This window comes from Pholis gunnellus (genome assembly GCF_910591455.1).
Source record: "Pholis gunnellus genome assembly, chromosome: 14".
Classification (NCBI taxonomy): domain Eukaryota; kingdom Metazoa; phylum Chordata; class Actinopteri; order Perciformes; family Pholidae; genus Pholis; species Pholis gunnellus.
Window position 1 is genome coordinate 11,368,564 of NC_136541.1, and position 18,095 is coordinate 11,386,658.

Genomic DNA, 18,095 nt, shown 5'->3' on the forward strand with positions numbered 1-18,095 from the left:
ATGAGTTTTACTGGAGGTTGACATTCAACGTAAATCACGAGTGCTGAGTTTAGTGGCAGAGCTGGAGGTAAGCGGTCCAATATTTACTTGTTTGCACAGTGCAGAAAATCTCTGGCAAACGTATACAGTCAACTCAGATGTGTTTGATTTGTATGTGCAAAATCAATGTGATGTTACACTGGAGGAGGCGCTGAGCCCTCTTAAGTTTTTTAAAATGTGAACTATCCTAAATAAGGAGAAAGGTAACGTAGCTGAAGTTTAAACCCAGCAAGGACATTATTCTTTTAAGTTTGAAAAGCAATCAATAAAAGCTATTACTATGGATTGGAGGTACTGGTATTGTGCAACGGCTTTCTCCAACATCCAAAGAGGAAACTTACCATTAAAAAAAAAAGATACAAATATTTCTACATACTGGTTTGGACATTGTCTTATGATGTTTCTTATTTCAACATCAGAAAGTTGAAATCTAAATTTTAGTAATGTCAGGAGTGAAATGACCAAACACCCTTGAGTGTAAATAGTGATTAAGAGGAGGCACTATTATATACAGTATCATATATATACAAAAATAATCCAGTGGAATAACTGCACTGGTGTGCTGTTCAAGTTTATAATTGTTTACAGGAGCCACTTCCCCTTTGGTTCCATTATTAAATCGGCTCAAGTGGTTTGATAAATCTTTCAAGTAGCAACGCACTCACCTCAAACGTTTCTTGAAGAAAAAATAAAGAGAAAACCAACAAAAAAACAACAAACAAACAAACAGTGCTTTCACATGTTATCCAAGAACTGTTCCCAAAGGTGCAGAACTCCATCCAAAATAGAACTCTTCTGCTATGAAAAATATCCTTATCGCAAGGATCGCTTCGTCTTCAAATACAAGTTTGTTTCCACTGATTTTCCTGTAAAAGTATTTAGTGGATTGAAAATAGAGACACAGACGAGTCGTGTATCGGTGGAAGTAGTTTTGGCAGTTTTTCCAGTTTCAGATCTGCTGTCATATGTTCAATGAATGTCGAACGTTCTGGACAAATAAAAAAAAGGAAAAACATGTCCAATCCATGTATAAATAACATCTATGATCACGCGAAAGCCTACATGAGACAGAAACACAATTGTGTGCTTCTTACGGTGCAGCTTTTTTTTTCAGTCAATGCAGTTTTGGGATGATTCAAGTGCTGATATGGATGTCCACAAGTTGAATATTCCTGGCTATCAGAGCACAGCTAGCCCGCCGTCACAGCGGCTGGTGATCATGTTGCCAACTTCAGTCCAGGTATCCAGATGAGGGTCATAGATCTCCACCGAGTCCACCGTCACCGGGGCGGAGAAGTCTCTGCTGGCGGCCCTGCCGCCGACGGCGTACAGCAGCCCGTTAACAGCCGACACTGACACGCCTGCACGAGCTGTAGACATTGGAGCCACCTCCACCCATTTCTCCTGTAGAAAGACCAGTTACAGCGGTGAGGACACTATTGGGGGACACAAGATATTACAGAAATATGAAATGGTCCCACTTCACCTCTTCTGGACAGTACTTCTCCACTGTCTCCAGTGCACCGAGGGCCTCGTTCCAGCCGCCCACCGCGTAGATGCAGTTATTCAGGCAGGCGACGCCCACGTAGGCTCGACGCGTGACCATGACGGGCAGAGCGCTCCATCGGCGGGAGATCGGGTCATACACCTCGGCTGAACGCAGCTCCATTCCTTCATCACTGATTCCTCCAATCACGTAAATGAACCCTGAGAGAGAGAGAGACAACAGCGTTTAGTTTAGAGCCGCTTCACTGGGAGTACAAGTCATCAGAGAAGTAAAGAAACACACTGTGGTAAACCGACGTGAGAAGGGGAGTTCAGCGGCAACACTGAGAAAAGCACTTTACTACAACAAACCGGGAGGAACCCACCTTGTAGCTCACAGCAGCCAAAATAGTACCGAGGAACAGCCATGCTGCCGATGACCTCCCACTTGTTGTCCTCTGGGTCGTATCGCTCCATGGTCTTCCCAATCTCAGAGCCAATCCACCCCCCTACAGAGGCACAGTACAATCATCAGCTCATGCTTTTTGTCTGACGTGTCCCGAGATGCTGGTTATTGGTTGAATTGCACTTACTATTTTATCATTTCACAAAGTAATTTGTGGTATTTTAATGCTCCAATTTTCCATGTTGTTTTGTTTGGATATTAATGAGATTTGTGTCATTTGCTTGTAAGTCTTTGTTTACTTCTTTCACAATCTACTATGCGTCTACTTATTATTACAAACACTAGATCCTACATTTCACTTAACGCAACTCAATAGCATATTTCACTAAACCTTTCCCACCAGGTATCTGTCACTTTCACTCCAGTATTGACTCAAGTGCTCCAACTCCTGAAGAGCTTTCGTCAAGTCTGACAAATTGATTCAGACTCTGCAGAGCCACAGAAGACATTATGCAACTGTTTCTGAGTAGCACTAACCATGACTAGCAAACTGAGCGGCATGCTCCCCTTAAAAGCTTCCTTGTATTTTGGTTAAAAAGGGTGATAGTGTGGCATTTACCGAGTGCATACAGAGCTCCGTGGCAGGGGCAGACACCAACTCCACAGCGCGGAAAGTTCAGAGACGCCACAGCGGCCCACTGCTTGGTCACTGGGTCGTATCTCTCGGTGCAGTCAAAAATCATCGAGTCTTTCTCACCTGGTGAGAGAAAAAAAAATGATTCCTTGTTGAGGTTATTTTATTTTTGGGCTCGAACACGAACACAAGACGGCCCCAGCTCTCCCTCACCTCCCACCACGTAGATCATGCCCTCCAGTACTGCGACCCCCAACCCGCTGCGGGCCTGGTGCAGGGACGACACGGTGGTCCAGTACTGGTTAAAGGTGTCGAAGCGCTCCACACAACTCAATGCCCGGCTGTCACTCCATCGGCCGCCCTGCAGCCGAGTGTAGCCTCCTGCCACCAGGAAGTAAAAGTCCAAGATTAAATGGCAAACTGACATGCAGTCTTTATTCACCAAAATGCATCTGGTTACTCTTCTATGTTGATACAATATTTGAAAAGAACCTATGGCATAGAGGTATTTCCTGGCTTTTCTCCTGGGTCTCATCTTGGCTGGTTGCAGCTGACTGTACATCTTATTTTCTTTGGGAGACTTTGTGACTTCAGTGTATTCCTTCAGCAGAGTCTGCAGCGCCACCCGCAGGCTAAAGTCCGTAATACCTTTAATAATAGTCAAACATTTCAAGATGTTGTTTACCATGCGTGACCTACTCAATTGTATAGCAATTATTGTGAATAGAAATCAAAAAGAATATAAAAGATAACGGGGATGTGTGAAATAGTACGTGGCCCTCACCCTCTATGTACTTGAACAGTCTCTGTGGAGACAGCAGAGGGAAGCGGACGGGTTCCAACACCTCCACTACATGTTTTTTCCTTTTTGCCACATCTTGCAGAACCCAGTCCATGGCTGCAGTGAATACCTGGTACTCGTCCTCAATTCTCAGCTCCTCACTTCTCAGCAGCCTCACCAGCTGATCCTTCGACAATCCCCTGAACTCATCGGTGACACACACCTAAAGCAGTTGATAAGAGGCGATCTGTTAGCTGCAAACTAAATCTGCAACAGAGTTTGACAGCAGCACACACACATATATATACCCTATAAGGTGAGTTTATCAGAGAGATAATACAACCTACAGTGCCTCTTGTTGTTTCATACCTCCAGAAAGTGCACATGGATGTAGTTCTCAGTAAACTCCAACATGTCCATGCAGGCGATCTGCTCCAGGAACTGAAAGATGCCCACGCAGTTGGACGGGTCCATGTGGCCCTTGAGGAACCCTCCGCAGATAGACACCACCTCGTTCAACTGCAGCATGTCTGCTGCCACCATCATCTCCTGGACGTTCTCCACTGTCACACTGATCACGCCTGATAGGAGAGGGTACACACAGCCACTCAGCAAAAATTGTATGAAATTACAAAGATCTTGTGGAAGGTGATGGAAGGTTGTTGACGCGCACCTGTGTATATGAAGTCCAGCAAAACCTCAAAGACTTCAGTCTCCACTCCGAGGATCTGCACCTCCTCCTTATCCGCCTCCCTCATCCCCCCGGAGAACAGGGCGGAGAAGTACGGGCTGCTGGCGGCAAGCACCAGCCTGTGGACCCGGAAGACCCGGCTGCCGACCCTCAGCCCCACGTCACAGAAGTCGGTGCGGAGCCGCATCTTGTTCATCTGGGCCAGGATGAGTCTGGCGTAGCGGTCTGAGGCCAGCACAGCCTGCTCGGACGCCGCCTGGGCATCACCACCAACACAGCCAGTGGATGTTGACATCGAGGTGGAGGACATGGCAGCTGGGGTCGGTCTGTGTTAAACATGGAGGCCCACCTCTTCAGTGAGTCTCAGCATGAAACAGACCTGGAAGACACACGAACTGATGCACCAACGACAAAACAACGCGGAGTCAGTGACACGCCTGGAAATATCGGCAATTTAATAAGCCATAAACTTTCTTGACTGTCTCATGGTTAAACAAAGTCACTGTCCGTCACCCTGTTGATATATTGGTTATAAAAAAACACCCACTACTGCCGTTAGCCAGACATGCTAGCCAACAGGCATACCGGGGTGGATTCAACCATGTTCATCAATCAAATGAACTGCAATGAGACACATTTACAGCTCGATTAATCCCTTCTCCAACAGTGTCAATTTAAAGAGTATTACGGACTTATGTAGGGGGGGGGAAATGTCGAAATTCAGCTTGATTTTAGCTGCGACTTACCCATAAGTTTACTGATGAGGATGTCGCCCTCCAGACTGTCAACACTGGATCGACTCTTCAGGTCTGGCATCTCCAGTCCAGTCATAACTAATCAATCCTCGAGAATCTTGCATTTGAATGTTTCTGCATTCTTTTTGGTATTGTATTGACAGCCCTGGGAGACGGAACGTTAGATTACAGTAGGTATGGCTCATTTAGTTTAAGTTTACATTTTTTTTACAATTTTTTTTCTGTCAGTTTACGCAATAATTCTCAGTCTGGAGTTTGTTATAACACACAACACCAGGTGGCAGTGTTGCCTTTGAACAAGAAGTTAAACAAATGGAAAGTCCTTGACAACAACCCACAGAAACCTACCATGTAGTTAAATTATCATATTCTCAGCATGTCAGCCTATAGCAGCAGGGTCATTTTAAATGCAGCCATCTTCCACTGTATTGGCTGTAACCTCTTCCAATGAACGCTACGTTTTAGACAACAGGCAATGGGCAGTCTGGTTTGTTTACATCGGTAGCTTGACATCAAATTGATGTAAATATTAGGTTGGAAACCTGTTATCACTTACACAACTTTAGCATTGCCTGGGCCTATTAGAAAAAAACGCCTGTGACAGTTAGGCTGCAGGAAAAAAGCCATTTAACTGTCACTTGACTTGTATTTCCTGCTGTTTCAATGTGTCACCCAGAAACTAACAGCCAGTGATGTACTAGAGAATATGAGGTGGCACCAACGTTGGCCAATTAAAACTCAAAGGTAGATGTGGGCCAACCTGGCAACCCTTTGTACGACACGTTTGGTTTGGTCTGCCTTGTATTGTTATTACATTTCCAGCGTGTCCTGTTTCCCTAAAGGACATCCATCATTTCCATTATCTCAGCTGAACAATTAGCTTATTGGATACAGCTGTAATGGACTCTGAGTAAACCAATACAAAGCAAAGCTCACCCTTTTGAAAAAATACTAACTTTGCCTATCACTCAAATATTTTGGAAAATATTTGAAAATCGAGACTTACTATGTTACTTGTCTGCCCTGAGAAATTACAACGTTTATGAACATGAAAAGCATAATTTGTTCGCCAAAATAAATCTGTGATGACAGCCTAAGATACTTCACATATATCATATATGCATGATAATACTGCTATTTTCCATGATATACTTTCAGCATTGATCTTTCCATGAGCAAACTTGAACAGTCTTAATTTGGCAACATGTTTATCACAGGAGCCCAACAATCTGAAAACTTGGAAGGATGTAAACTTCATCCGTTGTTTTTTGTCAATGGTGGCTCGAGCCCTGTCACTTTCCACCCAAGCCTGAGTAGCGTTAATCACATTACATATTTGTGATCAGTCCCGGTGTGTAATTCAAGAGCCTCATTAGTTTCTCATAAGTTTGACAACAGACTCCCTTCAATCAATGGATGATGCATGTTAGTGAGGGACACACATGTTCTCTACAAGTCCAGCGAGATAAAATGTCCGTCAGAATGTGGTTTAATTAGTTGAGAGGCATTTGTTGTTGTTTGACTGACTTCATTACTAGAGATGGATAAAGTTGCCTCTGCTAACTCCTTTAAATGAATTTAATTGCTGCGTTCCCATGTGTTATCCCTCGTGTTAAGGCTTTATGTGTTTCATTTGTTATATGAATGTGTTTCTTTTCCTTTTCCTTTTGTTCTTTATGCTGCCTGGGCAGGTGTTTCCTGTATAACAGGTTTTAATAAGTAGGTGCTAAAATGAATTTGTGTGTGGTGACATAGCCTTCTTTTTGTGAACGGGATTCTGTTACAGTGTGTCATTATGCTTTTATTTTTTTTAGGAATGGCTCTAGCCTCTCATTTTTTTTTTTTTCTCCTATAGGCAATGTTTTTACTTGTCATAATTTTCACCAATCACCATGTCTCTCCATTGTGGTGATGGGAGGCAGAGTGTTTGCCTTGCTCCCAGAATCTCCCATGTAGCGGGAGAAAAAGTAAATAGTGTGATGGTCATCCTATGGAAAGCGTTCACCATAATTACCATTCTGTTTTAAGTGCAGGGTATGTCTGACTTTTTCATCAGGGCTCTGTCTACTGGCTAGACGTTGCTGTCACCAAAAAAGAAAAACATCATGAGAGGAAGCTGACAGCTAAAGGGTTCTTACAGGGTAGAGTTCAGCCTTTACTTGGTACTTGTACTTGATTTTAAATCAAACCAAATAATGCAAAAGAAGTAATAAAAGGGCTCTGTAGGAATTTTTACATATAACTTATTATGTAAAAATATCTGTTGTAAGATGAGGGTATTTTATTTTGTGTTGATCATACAATATCCTTCTTATTACAAATACATTGTAGTTTCAAAAGTTATTTCATCTACAAAGCTCCTCCGATCACCTGACAGGACTTGTGAGTTGCGTAATTCCTACTTTATCTTGATTGAGTTCACCACCTACAATGTACACACAGCATTATGCTTTCAGACCGAGCTGGATTTTTGGATTTGAACTCTGAAGCTCCTCAGTCATCTGCATTCAGTCGGTCCGGTGCAACGTTGGTTTTTCTGGCCATGAGCCTGCTGGTTCTTTTTAATCTATTTGAGAGCTGAACTCCCACAATGAGATTGTCCTGAGAGCTTGCGGGACGCTGAGGTCCTTCATTTATTACAGCTGAAATCATTAGTGAGGATTTTTTTTTCCCTTGAGAAATAGAAGTACAATGTAATATGTGTGCCATGCAAGCTGTGGAGCATTTATCCAAAAGGATGGTTATCATTTTAGAGTTGAGTATCTTGCTCGACCTGTTTCAAGGAGCTGGGATCATCTTTCATGTGGTTATGGATCTGGATTTCCATTTCCACCTGAATGGTTTGTCAGCAAGCAGCATTAAGTTATCCCCTAATAAGAGCTTGCTCAGTGTCACCCCTCATCTCAGTGTGATCTGAGCCCCGTCTTCAATCACTGTCACCAGAGGTCACCGACATTGCAAATAGATGAAGCATCAGTGACTAGTAAGTGACGCCACAGCAGAGAATTCTTCTTTATCATTAAAGTTTCTTTAGTGGAGTTATTCCATGCAATTTCACTTATAATTTAGTCAACTTGAAATTCAAGTTAAAGTTGCAATTCATATAATGATTCATTCTAAACTGATTTGATTCAGGATCCATGATCTAGTGTCATTTTCCTCTTTTTTTGTTTTTGTTTGAGTTCACAGATCAGTAAAGCAAGAGACGTCTGGTAGGACGTCTTAAAAATCCCCGTGTGCCTAAATGTTATCCTAAATATTTTGTTGAATATGTACAATAGCCTCTTCATTGTAGCATTCAATGTATTGTTCAGCCTGTATAGGGGGGGCTTCCTGCAAGAAACCAGACATGTTGTTGTTTGGGGTATTCTTTAAATGATAGCCAAGATATTGAGGAATAAAGTACCTGAAGAGAAAAGCTTGCGTACAAACTTTCACAACATCATTTTCTTTGTGAAACTGTTTGATTGTGCATCAGTTTCCCATAATCCAGCCAGGCCTGGAAACAATTTTCCACCTTAAAATTCTAACTTTTTCCATGACCTCAACAACTCAACAAGGGTGATCAACCTGTGAACCGAAATTGTTAATTTATAGATACATACACTGCATATAAGAGACATTCAAACGCACAGATAAACAATATACAGACAAACTGTTATGTCTATTTGTGGTGGTATTAGAGAGGTTTCAAAGGAAACGTGGAGCTGGTATGTTTAAGGGTTCAGTCTGTAGCCTACATGCTGCTTGGCAGGCAACAGGATCTCTTGCCTTCAGCCTATAAGCCAGCTATAATGTGAGCTAGTAAAAAAAAAAAAAAAAAAAAACGAGAGAGAGGGAAAAAAAAAATGCCTCTTATCGATTCTGCCTCCAACATAGCAACTGGTCGCTGATTGGTCGTCACACCGGCACGTTCTCGGCCTCCCATTGGCCCGTCGGGTAGCGTGAAAACGCTGGAATCGGACGGAGACAGAGGGGAGGAGAGACGCGATTGGCTGCTGCCAAACTGAAAGCGAAAACCTCTTCCTCCGTGAGCCTGTGAGACAGTTGATGGTGTGTGTGTGTGTGTGTATTTTAGGCGTGACTCCAAAGGTAATTCGTCCTGCCCCCCCCCCCCTCCCCTTCCACGGCCAGAACTTATTTAAATTGAGAACTGTAAAGCACAATGACTATGAATTTAAACGAGCAAGTTTATGCGACTGAGGTGTACCGATAAGAGAAGAGAAAGGGAAGATAAGTAGCCTACTATGTGTGTGAGCAAGAAAAAAAAGACGTGGGGGCTTTTACATAGATTAAACTTTGATTCAAGGAGCCAAGGAAAAGTGGGACTGGGCAGTAAAATGCTGAAGTGCTGTGAAAGCAAATAGCTTAGGTAAAGCCAGGGAGGAGGGGGAGGGGAGGGGGGTAGTTTCAGGTCAAAGGAAACATAGCAACGGCCTAACTTCACCTTTCCGGCCTTAATGTTTTTTTTTCATACCATCCTGTACAGGAGGTAGAAAAATGCATTCTTCCTGTTCCTCCTCCTGCCCTTGTCTGTCTACCCCACACACTTTCTCTACCCACTCTCTCCTGAGTGTGACTCAGCTGTTGGTACGGTCTGTTCTGTCTTTCCTGTCGGCCTCCCCTGCATCTGGTGGGTCCATCCTAGCAGGGCACGCAATGCATGCCTGTCCACCGGCTCTCTGTGTGCTGACACAGGTAAGAGGGAGTAATCCGTGGCCTGGAACTGAGGCTCTACCCCAGGACAACCCTGCCTTCTGCACCTCATTAATCCCTACCTAACACAGACTTTATGTGATAGTTGAAAGAGGCCACCTGTTGCTCTGGTCACGGAGGACCAGTGGTGGTGTCACCGGGGTTGAGGGTGCTCATCAGCATCAGTGACAAACACAAGTGTTTCTTTATAGATGGTTATTAAAAACAAAATAATAACATTTATCACCATAATAATACCCAAACTCAAGCTAGCTGGTGCTAAATGTATACGGATGAGCGGCATTCCTTTCACAGGCGCTTCAGGAAAGTCGTCTTTAACAGCGTGGCAAATTCCTCGCGAAGTAGGTTTGATGAATTGTTTTCTGGTGACTCAACGGCAGCCCGGGCTGAGTAGGGAAAGGGCCGGCACATATCCTGCTATTGTCTTATCGCTTCCTTTCTCTTCCATCTGTCCACAGCGTGTCCTCCGGTGCCCTCGCTGCCTCCTATCTCTGCTGACCCGAGGATAAGCTCAAAGGACGACAAACGGCTCCACTAGAGACATACGGTGCATTTTACAGAACTACTTATCTCGTTTTGTCAGTCTATGCTTTGTATTGGATATTTCTACTCGTGTCAAAGAAATACCGTAAGTGAAAAAAACAGACATAATGCAGGGTCTGTATTTTTTTTTTTCAGCGATAGACTGTGAAAGAAAGCAACGGATTACGTAAGTTGACAAAACCCTCATCAGTTTATTGTCTTTCAGCAAGAAAAAGGTCAGGATCTCACATTGCTTAGCTTCACCCGAGGAGTTTCCTCAATCCCCCAGTGGAGTTATATTTTTATAAGAGGCTTAATCACCCTCCTTCCATAAACCAACCTCAGAAATACATTTTACAGTTTCTCTGTACAGAGTATCTATTGTCCTCAAACTTGAAAAATGTGCCAAGTTCAACATGGATTCCTTTCCTCTTAAGCTATGTAGTCTGCATGTCATGAAAAAAAACATTCATAGCTCGAGCAATGCCACAGTTCAAGTAATGGAGGCAGGATACTTCCGGACCTCTGGCAGTTCACACAAACATCGGAGGCCACATCATACCGACACCACCAAAGAGAGTGCATTTTTGTGGCAAATGTCAACCTCTCATAACAGCATTACCTTCACCACCGCCATCATCATCGTCACACACTGCAACAGTAGAAATACTGTTGGATTGCACTTTCTTCAAGCTTTCATCTTGTGGCATGTTTATAGAAAAAATATATATAGAATACAAAAAGGTTATACTTCTTTGAGTAACAGAATATAACATACAGTACTTCAGATTATGTTTTGATCAGCACATCAGCAGGTGTACATTAATTGCCCTCCCCTCGCCCTAATTGCAATAACCAGACTTAACAGGGCTGTAGTTTTGCTCACTATTAAGTGCTTTGGTCAATGGGTATAACATTGAGTATGCTCTTACAATGGTATTCTACAGGATGTTAATGCTACATAGTTGTCCACTGTATATGAATGTCTTGTTAAGAAAAGGGGCAAATTGTCAAGATGCACCACGACTTTTCACATATTCACACGTGGCATTTACCCCCAAAGAAACGGTTTGGTCCACCAAACCAGTATGACGGAAATCAGCCTGTTTACAGCACCATTTCCCCCCTCCCCTCACAAATGCACCAAGTAGTAGTAACGCATTTCTCATTCATGAGAACACAACGGGACATTTGGAGCACAGAAAAATACATTTTACAATCAAAAATTGTATTTTTTTAGAGTGTCATGCAAAGAATTATTTAATTTGAGTGAACTAAAAGACACACTTCTGACAGTGTTGCCTGTTATCCACACCTGCACCACAGTTTTACTCGTTTCCACTCTCAATGTGTGACTTGACGCTAGTTCACTGTTTCTCTCACTCTCAACATCTCGTCATGATTGTGTAAAGACAACTGTATATATACGGCGGTGGAGGCTCGGTTCATTCCTACGAAAGTTGCTCAGTGGCGCATGAAGCAAAAAAAAGTTTGACCACGGGGTAGAAAATTACCCGGATCTTCCGTCGGTCTTACGCCGGTCTTACGCATTTTACAACTTTTAGGACCGAATGATTAAAATGAGGGCTATTCAAGTGTCAAACAAAAATTGTCAGCTAAGTTACAGACATCTCTTTCCCACTGTAAGTCTATGGGGAACAATCTTTCTCGGCCCCATGGCATCACGTGACAGAACTGGAAATTGTAATTCCCCCGTTTGGCCACTATGTAGATTTACTTCCGATTCGGCGTGTTACAATATGCCACAATGCCAGTCAATCATAAAACCGGAGTAGGTCATTTTCTGATTGTTAGTATTTTCGGTTACTAGGAGAGTAGGCAAGCAGGGAAGCACCAGAAGATAAGCATGATTATAAGCAGCTCCACAGAAGTAGTCTAAGCGGGTTTGGTGACATACCTGGTTTTATGAACCTTTGTTAGTTACTTTATAAGCTTGCAGCCTAGTTATCTCGGTAGGTTGCTAGCTAACGTCTGCCATACACGAAGCAGCTAGCTAAGCTAATTGGCTTCCTTTGTGATTGCCAGAGCATTGTGTAGAGCCCCGAATATGTACATGGCTAGCTGACTTAATTGACTAATTACTATAAACCACCTTATGGCATTCTTACAAAATGAGGTGTAGCACCCTCTGGCCAACAAAACCATTAGATTTAATGAAATGTACACATCGAGAGGGCAAATGTTAAAGAGGTTCTCATTCTGTGCTTACGTGGATATTAGCAAATAGGTAAATACATTGATTGAGGAGGAAAAAAAAGTATTTTTTTTTCTTTTGCTCAAATTAAAATTGTCTTTCCATGATAAATAATTAATCTACTAAATAGAATTGATGTGTTCCAAAGTGTTTTTTCTGTGCTCACAATGTGCCATCACACGCTCAGGAATGAGGCACAAATATAACTCCAAATATATTTCTAAACTATTTGTCAAATTTTCAGAACTGAATACAATTTAACTAGAGAAATGGACATCTCCAGCAACTCTGGTTGTAAAAGTCAAAGTCAAACAAAGGTGCAGCACCCGATGTCAGTGAGCAATTTTCTGGTTGTCAACCTCCCCACCGAAAAAGGTGTCCATTAAACAATCGGCAATAAATGAAGTACAAAAAAAAAAAAAAAATTATAATAAAAGCTTAAACAGTCTCTTCGAAAACAAAAATAAACAAGTTCAAGCTGACATTCAAGTTCCACTCCCACTTCAATCTGTGAAATCCCATTCACAGAAACGATGGAATCACTGTAGTGCAAAACGTAACACGATGCACCTTCGATGCAGTCATTCTCGCAGGATACAGTAAACATGTCCTTTTTTTTTTTTGTCTCTTTCCCGATGGATTACATCTCTGGAGCGGCAGGCGGGAGCCCCGCCGTGTGTTTCGGAGTCTGTAAGAGTTTGCGTTCCTCTGCGTGTTGAGAAGGCATGGTGGCTGCAGCTTTCGCGTGCACGGGATGCGACAGCCGAACATCCAGGGCGTCATTGTGTTGCGCTAAGGAGTGCAGGCGATAGTGCAGGACAAGGTCTTTCAGTGAGCAGTGGGCGTCGTATGGCTCAGCAAAGCCGTATCCCTGCGGTGTGCTATAGATCATACAATGCTTCACTTCTTCATTCACGCTGTAATAAAGAAAGAAAAGGAAACTCATCAGTGAGTGTTGCACAATTACACCATGCATAATAATCTCAAAATTCGATCCGTTGTCCAGATACTGCTTTCCAAAATGATTACACTCACACAACAGAGCAGGCGTAGCATCCCTGTTTGCTGCTCTCGCGGATCAGGAACGTTCCAGGAGCCTTATCTTGAAGCATCTCCTCGGCCTGCGTCCGGCTCAGCTCGCCAACAAACCAGTTTGTCTCATCCTGATGTGGCAAATTCTTCTCGTCTCCCTTCAACACATATGTGCTGGGAAAAAAAACAAGAGTTGTGTTGTAACACCTCCGTAACAATTGTGTTAAAAGTCTCTCATTTATAAGCTAAAAGTTGCATTGTTAAATGTTTATTTTCATACTTACTCATCAAGGCTGTCACTCAGTATCCCCAGCCAGTCGTTTATGCGTTTCTGCCTGACGCCTTTGTGATTAAGCCAGCTGCAAGGAGAAGTGTAAAGAAAAGGTTTAATCTTGATATAGAATAGTTATACTAGCAGCTAGAGAAATGTTTTCCGCAGATACCACAAACAATGTTGTGACAGTACACTTACTTAAGGTACAGGTCTCTGATGTTGCGTAGCTGGATGATGTCAGGCCGCAAGCTGTTAATCTTCCTGTCCGTCTCTCTGTAGTCCTCCACCTGCGTTCTCAAGTCATCCTCCAGATGGATTTTGCTCTCGTATATCTCCCCGAGACGGCACTTCAGCTTCTCATAATTTATCAAAAAGCTAACAAGGGGAAGTAAAGGTCACAGGTCTGAATGCAGTTCACGACAATGGCTCTATATGCAGCCAAATTGAACCAAATTTAGGGACATTCTTCGGACCGAGATGTAATGAATTACCTCTCCAGATCTTTGTCGGCTCCATCGGACTGATTGTTCATCTCAAACTTTTCTCCGTAGCGCTCCTGTTCGCGACACTGCTCCTCAAAGATCAGCATCGTCTCGTTAAAGGCCTCAATTGCTGTTCGCTTCATCTGGATCTCCTTTGTCACAAACAATACATCCACTTAGAAAAGACTCAGGAGACCGATCAATGTAAATCCTACTGTTCAGAAAAAGTACTGATGTCACAGAGAGTAGGGAACAGCAGAGCTCATTTAATAGGTTTGCTTTTACCTGTGAGGTCTTTGTGAAAGCTTCATAAAGCCGATCAAACTCCTTTGACTTCTCTTGATAGTGACAGTGAACCTCCTTGAGCTTTCTGCCAGCGACATCGACACTATCCCCTTTTACCTGAAGTAAAAACAAAAACAACACTTAATATGTACAATTGACAATCCTCCGTATTAAAACAATAACATGTTTTTACGCTTTCAGACTCTTGAAAATTAAAATACTGGTGCTTTACTGACCTGCTGGAAGCGGGACACGGGATGCGTGAGCATTAGGTCCAGTGTGGCGTTGTACTCCACCAACGGGTGGTGCTGATAGTGCCAGATGAGCTCCACCACCGAAGTAAACGTGAGGGGGTCGGAGAAGCCGTACTTCCCATCGCAGTGGTAAATCTTGATCAGCTTGTTGTGCCCGTCTTTCCTGAGAAAGCGGAGCGTCGTATCGCAAAATTAGATTATTAATGTGAAACTGAAACGCTGTTGATGGCGTTTGTTGTGGTCGTGCTGTTACGATCAGACTCTGTCACTGCTTACCTCAACGTCAGCGTGAAGTCTCCTTGTAGCTTCGTGGACGCGTCGCGCACCAGAAAAGAGCCATCAGGTGTGTCTCGGAGCTTCTCGTTCACCTCATCCCTGAAGGGGAAATCAGTAAACGGTTAACGGGTCTAACTTTACCAACACGCTAAACTATCAAACAACACGTACTCAGTGTTTGTAGTGTTTAAAGTGAAGAGCATTTACCTGGTTACGTCTCCCCAATACCACTCGGCGTCCTGTAGCGTATATGTAGGTGGCGAAGGGCAGTTGTTGTTCATGGTGGAGGACACTGGCTTGGTTGACCTGGGAGGGAGAGCTACAAGCAGAAGGGAAAGGCGGTTTAAGAAAAGGGAATGCAAAGGATCTATCAGAGATCACATAGCATTGATCTGTTGTGAGATCAGGTGAAGTACTGTGAACGCGGCTCTCTCAATATTATGACTATTGCATTCAAGGATGTCTGTGTATATGCGTGTTTAGGAAATGCAGTGTTCTCAATGTATACCCCCCCCCAACCACCCCACCGACACACGCACACACTCTGTCACACCCTTGCTTGATGGAGCCTATCAAGATCTTGGGACAAGTCCAGGCATGTCTCCAAGAGATATCACTTGCCAAATCATTACTAAGTGTGGTCAGCACTAAAAAAAAAAAGTAAATGTGGCAGTCCAGCCTCATTTTCTGAGCCCCATCAGACAACAAATGTGAAACACGTTTTCTTTTAGCCTTCCAGAAACTCCAAGCTTTATGTGCTCAGCCGCCTGCAACTCTTGCAAGGCAGATAAAAGTCCGACTTGTTAAGTTTGCAGCAGCCTCTGGGTCTGTCCCGAACTGCACGAAAAGGCATTGAGTAATCCATAAATTATATTATTAGTCTCTTGGACCACCCCTCCCATTTTCATAACGATTGCACGCCAACAGACACTCTTTAAGTTTTCCATCAACCTTTCAAGGAATATTATCTGCGAGCGTGGCTGAAAGACTAAAGCGTTTTCCCCTAAAAATGAGGGCAAAACCGCATCAAGAGGAGGTGAAGGGCGATATATTTCACTGCGGGACAACAGTGCCTTTCATGAGGCAGTAGGGGAGAATACAAGAGCAGCCTCAGAGAGGAGAAAATGTGGGTTTCTCCCACCATCCGCTCTCCTCTTTTTCCTGACCTTAAAATAAACAAAAGGCAGGTGCAACAGCACAGTGGCGGGCAACGAAAACGTAAAAAGCCGAAGCTCCTGAACTCAGCAAAATTAAATCCGCACACCTTCCCCCTTATCCGTGTCCTGCCAAGAAACTCTACCGGCTTCCAAAACACACACACACACGCGCGCGCATACCAGCACAGACGAGAGCGTGTAATAATAATAATAATAAAATAATAATATGTGTGGAATAATAACAAATATCAAATCAAATGTGTAGCTACAATTCACAAAAGACAGTGAAGTCTGAAGTGTCACTAAAAGTGTCTACAGCGCAGACATCATAGGAACAATAAAGCGCGTCTGTATTGTTGTTATGATGTGTCAGTATAGTATACTTTAAGCCCTCACTCTATTGTGTCATATCAACTGCAGTAGTCATTCATAATACACATAAAATAGTTAATTACATTATGGTGCAATTTTAATTAGCTGGTGTCAAATTAAATCAACCAGGTTGTTATTTAGAATAAAGGCACTATGGCGCCACAATTAAAGTGTTGCGCACATGTTAATAAGCCAACGCAATAACGCGTGGAGGTCAAGTGACAAAATGTAAATAAGCAATGAAGTGTTCGTGAGTTGCCCGGAGTTAAGTCATGAGACGAGCTGTCTAGTCCCGCTTGCCTCTAGCCTACTTCCAGAGCTAGCGCACAAATTAACCACGGCTGGCTGCAGAGGAGAACAAAGCGGTCGTTTCATGCGGCGCTTTATTAACGCAACCCTCTAAACCACGTTCCCTTTCTAAAAAAATGCACTCTTCACGTTGTCACCACGCATGCAGTGAATGCATTTGATTCGTGAGGGAGAGATGCGAAAACTGTCATACGTTTTGTGTCCCAAGTTTTTTGACATCTGCGCCCGGGACAAAAGAAAGCCACTGCGCCTGGTTCCACCGAAAGGTATTACGTAATTGGCAAGTGAATTGCGCTATGCATGCCTGGGCAATGCCACTGGGGGAGCTCAGCACCGAGGACCCGGGCCATTATAACGTTTTTACTATCACCTGCACGGCGTTTGTCAGATGTCAGCTTTAGTAAAGGCGTTACATGAAAGGATGCAAGCAAAAGGAGAAAGCAAGAAAAAGCGAATTTTTTTTTTTTGGACCCTCCGCAGATCAGACAATGGCTGCCTTTAACCCTAACTTACCTGGTGGTGCTTGATCCATTTCGATGTAGAATAAACCTTCGGGAGGATAAACCATTCCTGATCCAAAAGAGTAGTCCAGGTTGCTGTTGCTGTCTTTGCACGTAAATGAAAAACAATAAAGAAAAACGCTCGTTTCTTTGGCCGCAAATTTAGACTACTTCAATGCAGTCGCAAACGCCACGTCCAGCATAGATTCGGACAAAAATAAAAGTCCTTTGATTCCGAGTTCATGAAACATCCCAAAGTCCAACTGTGTATTCTCAACATATCCTGTCTAACTGGGGTGATTTCGCACAGATAGATTGTCACTTCGTGCCTTCTTGCTGCGCGGCGGAGCTCTACTTTACTTCATCTCGGAAGTAGAGCGACTTTAAAGGGCTGTTCGTAACATCATCTTGGCGCGGTCCAACCCACAGCAGGGGGATCCTTTTTTTCTTGCAGGTCTCATCGTCATGTAAAACATTCCCAGTCAAGTTTATGTTTCATAGTTAAATGAAAACAAGACTTTATACGTATCATTTGCTAAATACAATTTAAATATGTGAATTCCACTCGCGGATAGTTGGTGTGTGCCACATTAGCTACACCCTAAGCTGTAATGGTTCATTCCAGACCGTTTCATTCAGCTCTCCTCAACCTGCACAGTTAACAGCTGAAAAATTCCTTTCAGAGCATGAATGGACATTGAAAAACCTAGTTTATTAAGCTTGAATCATTTAATGACAACACAACCTATGCCTTACATGTTTAAATACTTTCTACAACCTGGAACTAAAGCATTTTTTTCTGACACTTTAGCTTTGCCCCAATTTACCGGTCAGTGAATAGGTTTCAATAGAATGACATCATGCAATAGATTTTACGATAATAAAAGCGTCTTCAGCTGTTTGGCATCCA

At 43.2% G+C, this 18,095-nt stretch overlaps 2 protein-coding genes across 3 annotated transcripts; both read right to left on the minus strand.

Moving 5' to 3' along the window:
• Window positions 1-1,200: 1,200 nt before the first annotated feature.
• On the minus strand, window positions 1,201-4,829 carry ipp (intracisternal A particle-promoted polypeptide). 2 transcript variants are annotated; one of them, XM_079173835.1, is made up of 10 exons: window positions 4,783-4,829; window positions 4,019-4,431; window positions 3,715-3,926; window positions 3,349-3,568; window positions 3,057-3,212; window positions 2,778-2,945; window positions 2,550-2,687; window positions 1,911-2,033; window positions 1,526-1,746; window positions 1,201-1,443 (listed from the first exon to the last, which is right to left on the minus strand). In XM_079173835.1, the coding sequence occupies exons 2-10, from the start codon at window positions 4,344-4,346 to the stop codon at window positions 1,219-1,221; spliced, it is 1,791 nt and encodes a 596-aa protein (XP_079029961.1). In that variant the 5' UTR covers window positions 4,347-4,431; window positions 4,783-4,829; the 3' UTR covers window positions 1,201-1,218. The 2 variants fall into 2 exon arrangements, with proteins under 2 accessions (XP_079029961.1, XP_079029960.1); XM_079173834.1 differs by having other exon boundaries at window positions 2,778-3,212.
• Window positions 4,830-10,227: 5,398 nt separating this feature from the next.
• LOC306706492 (phosphatidylinositol 3-kinase regulatory subunit gamma-like) lies at window positions 10,228-17,520 on the minus strand. Its single transcript, XM_079173607.1, has 10 exons — window positions 17,199-17,520; window positions 15,055-15,166; window positions 14,848-14,946; window positions 14,554-14,734; window positions 14,318-14,434; window positions 14,042-14,184; window positions 13,749-13,925; window positions 13,561-13,635; window positions 13,280-13,450; window positions 10,228-13,161 (listed from the first exon to the last, which is right to left on the minus strand). Exons 1-10 carry the CDS (start codon window positions 17,251-17,253, stop codon window positions 12,885-12,887), a joined length of 1,407 nt encoding a protein of 468 aa, XP_079029733.1. The 5' UTR covers window positions 17,254-17,520; the 3' UTR covers window positions 10,228-12,884.
• Window positions 17,521-18,095: the final 575 nt, after the last annotated feature.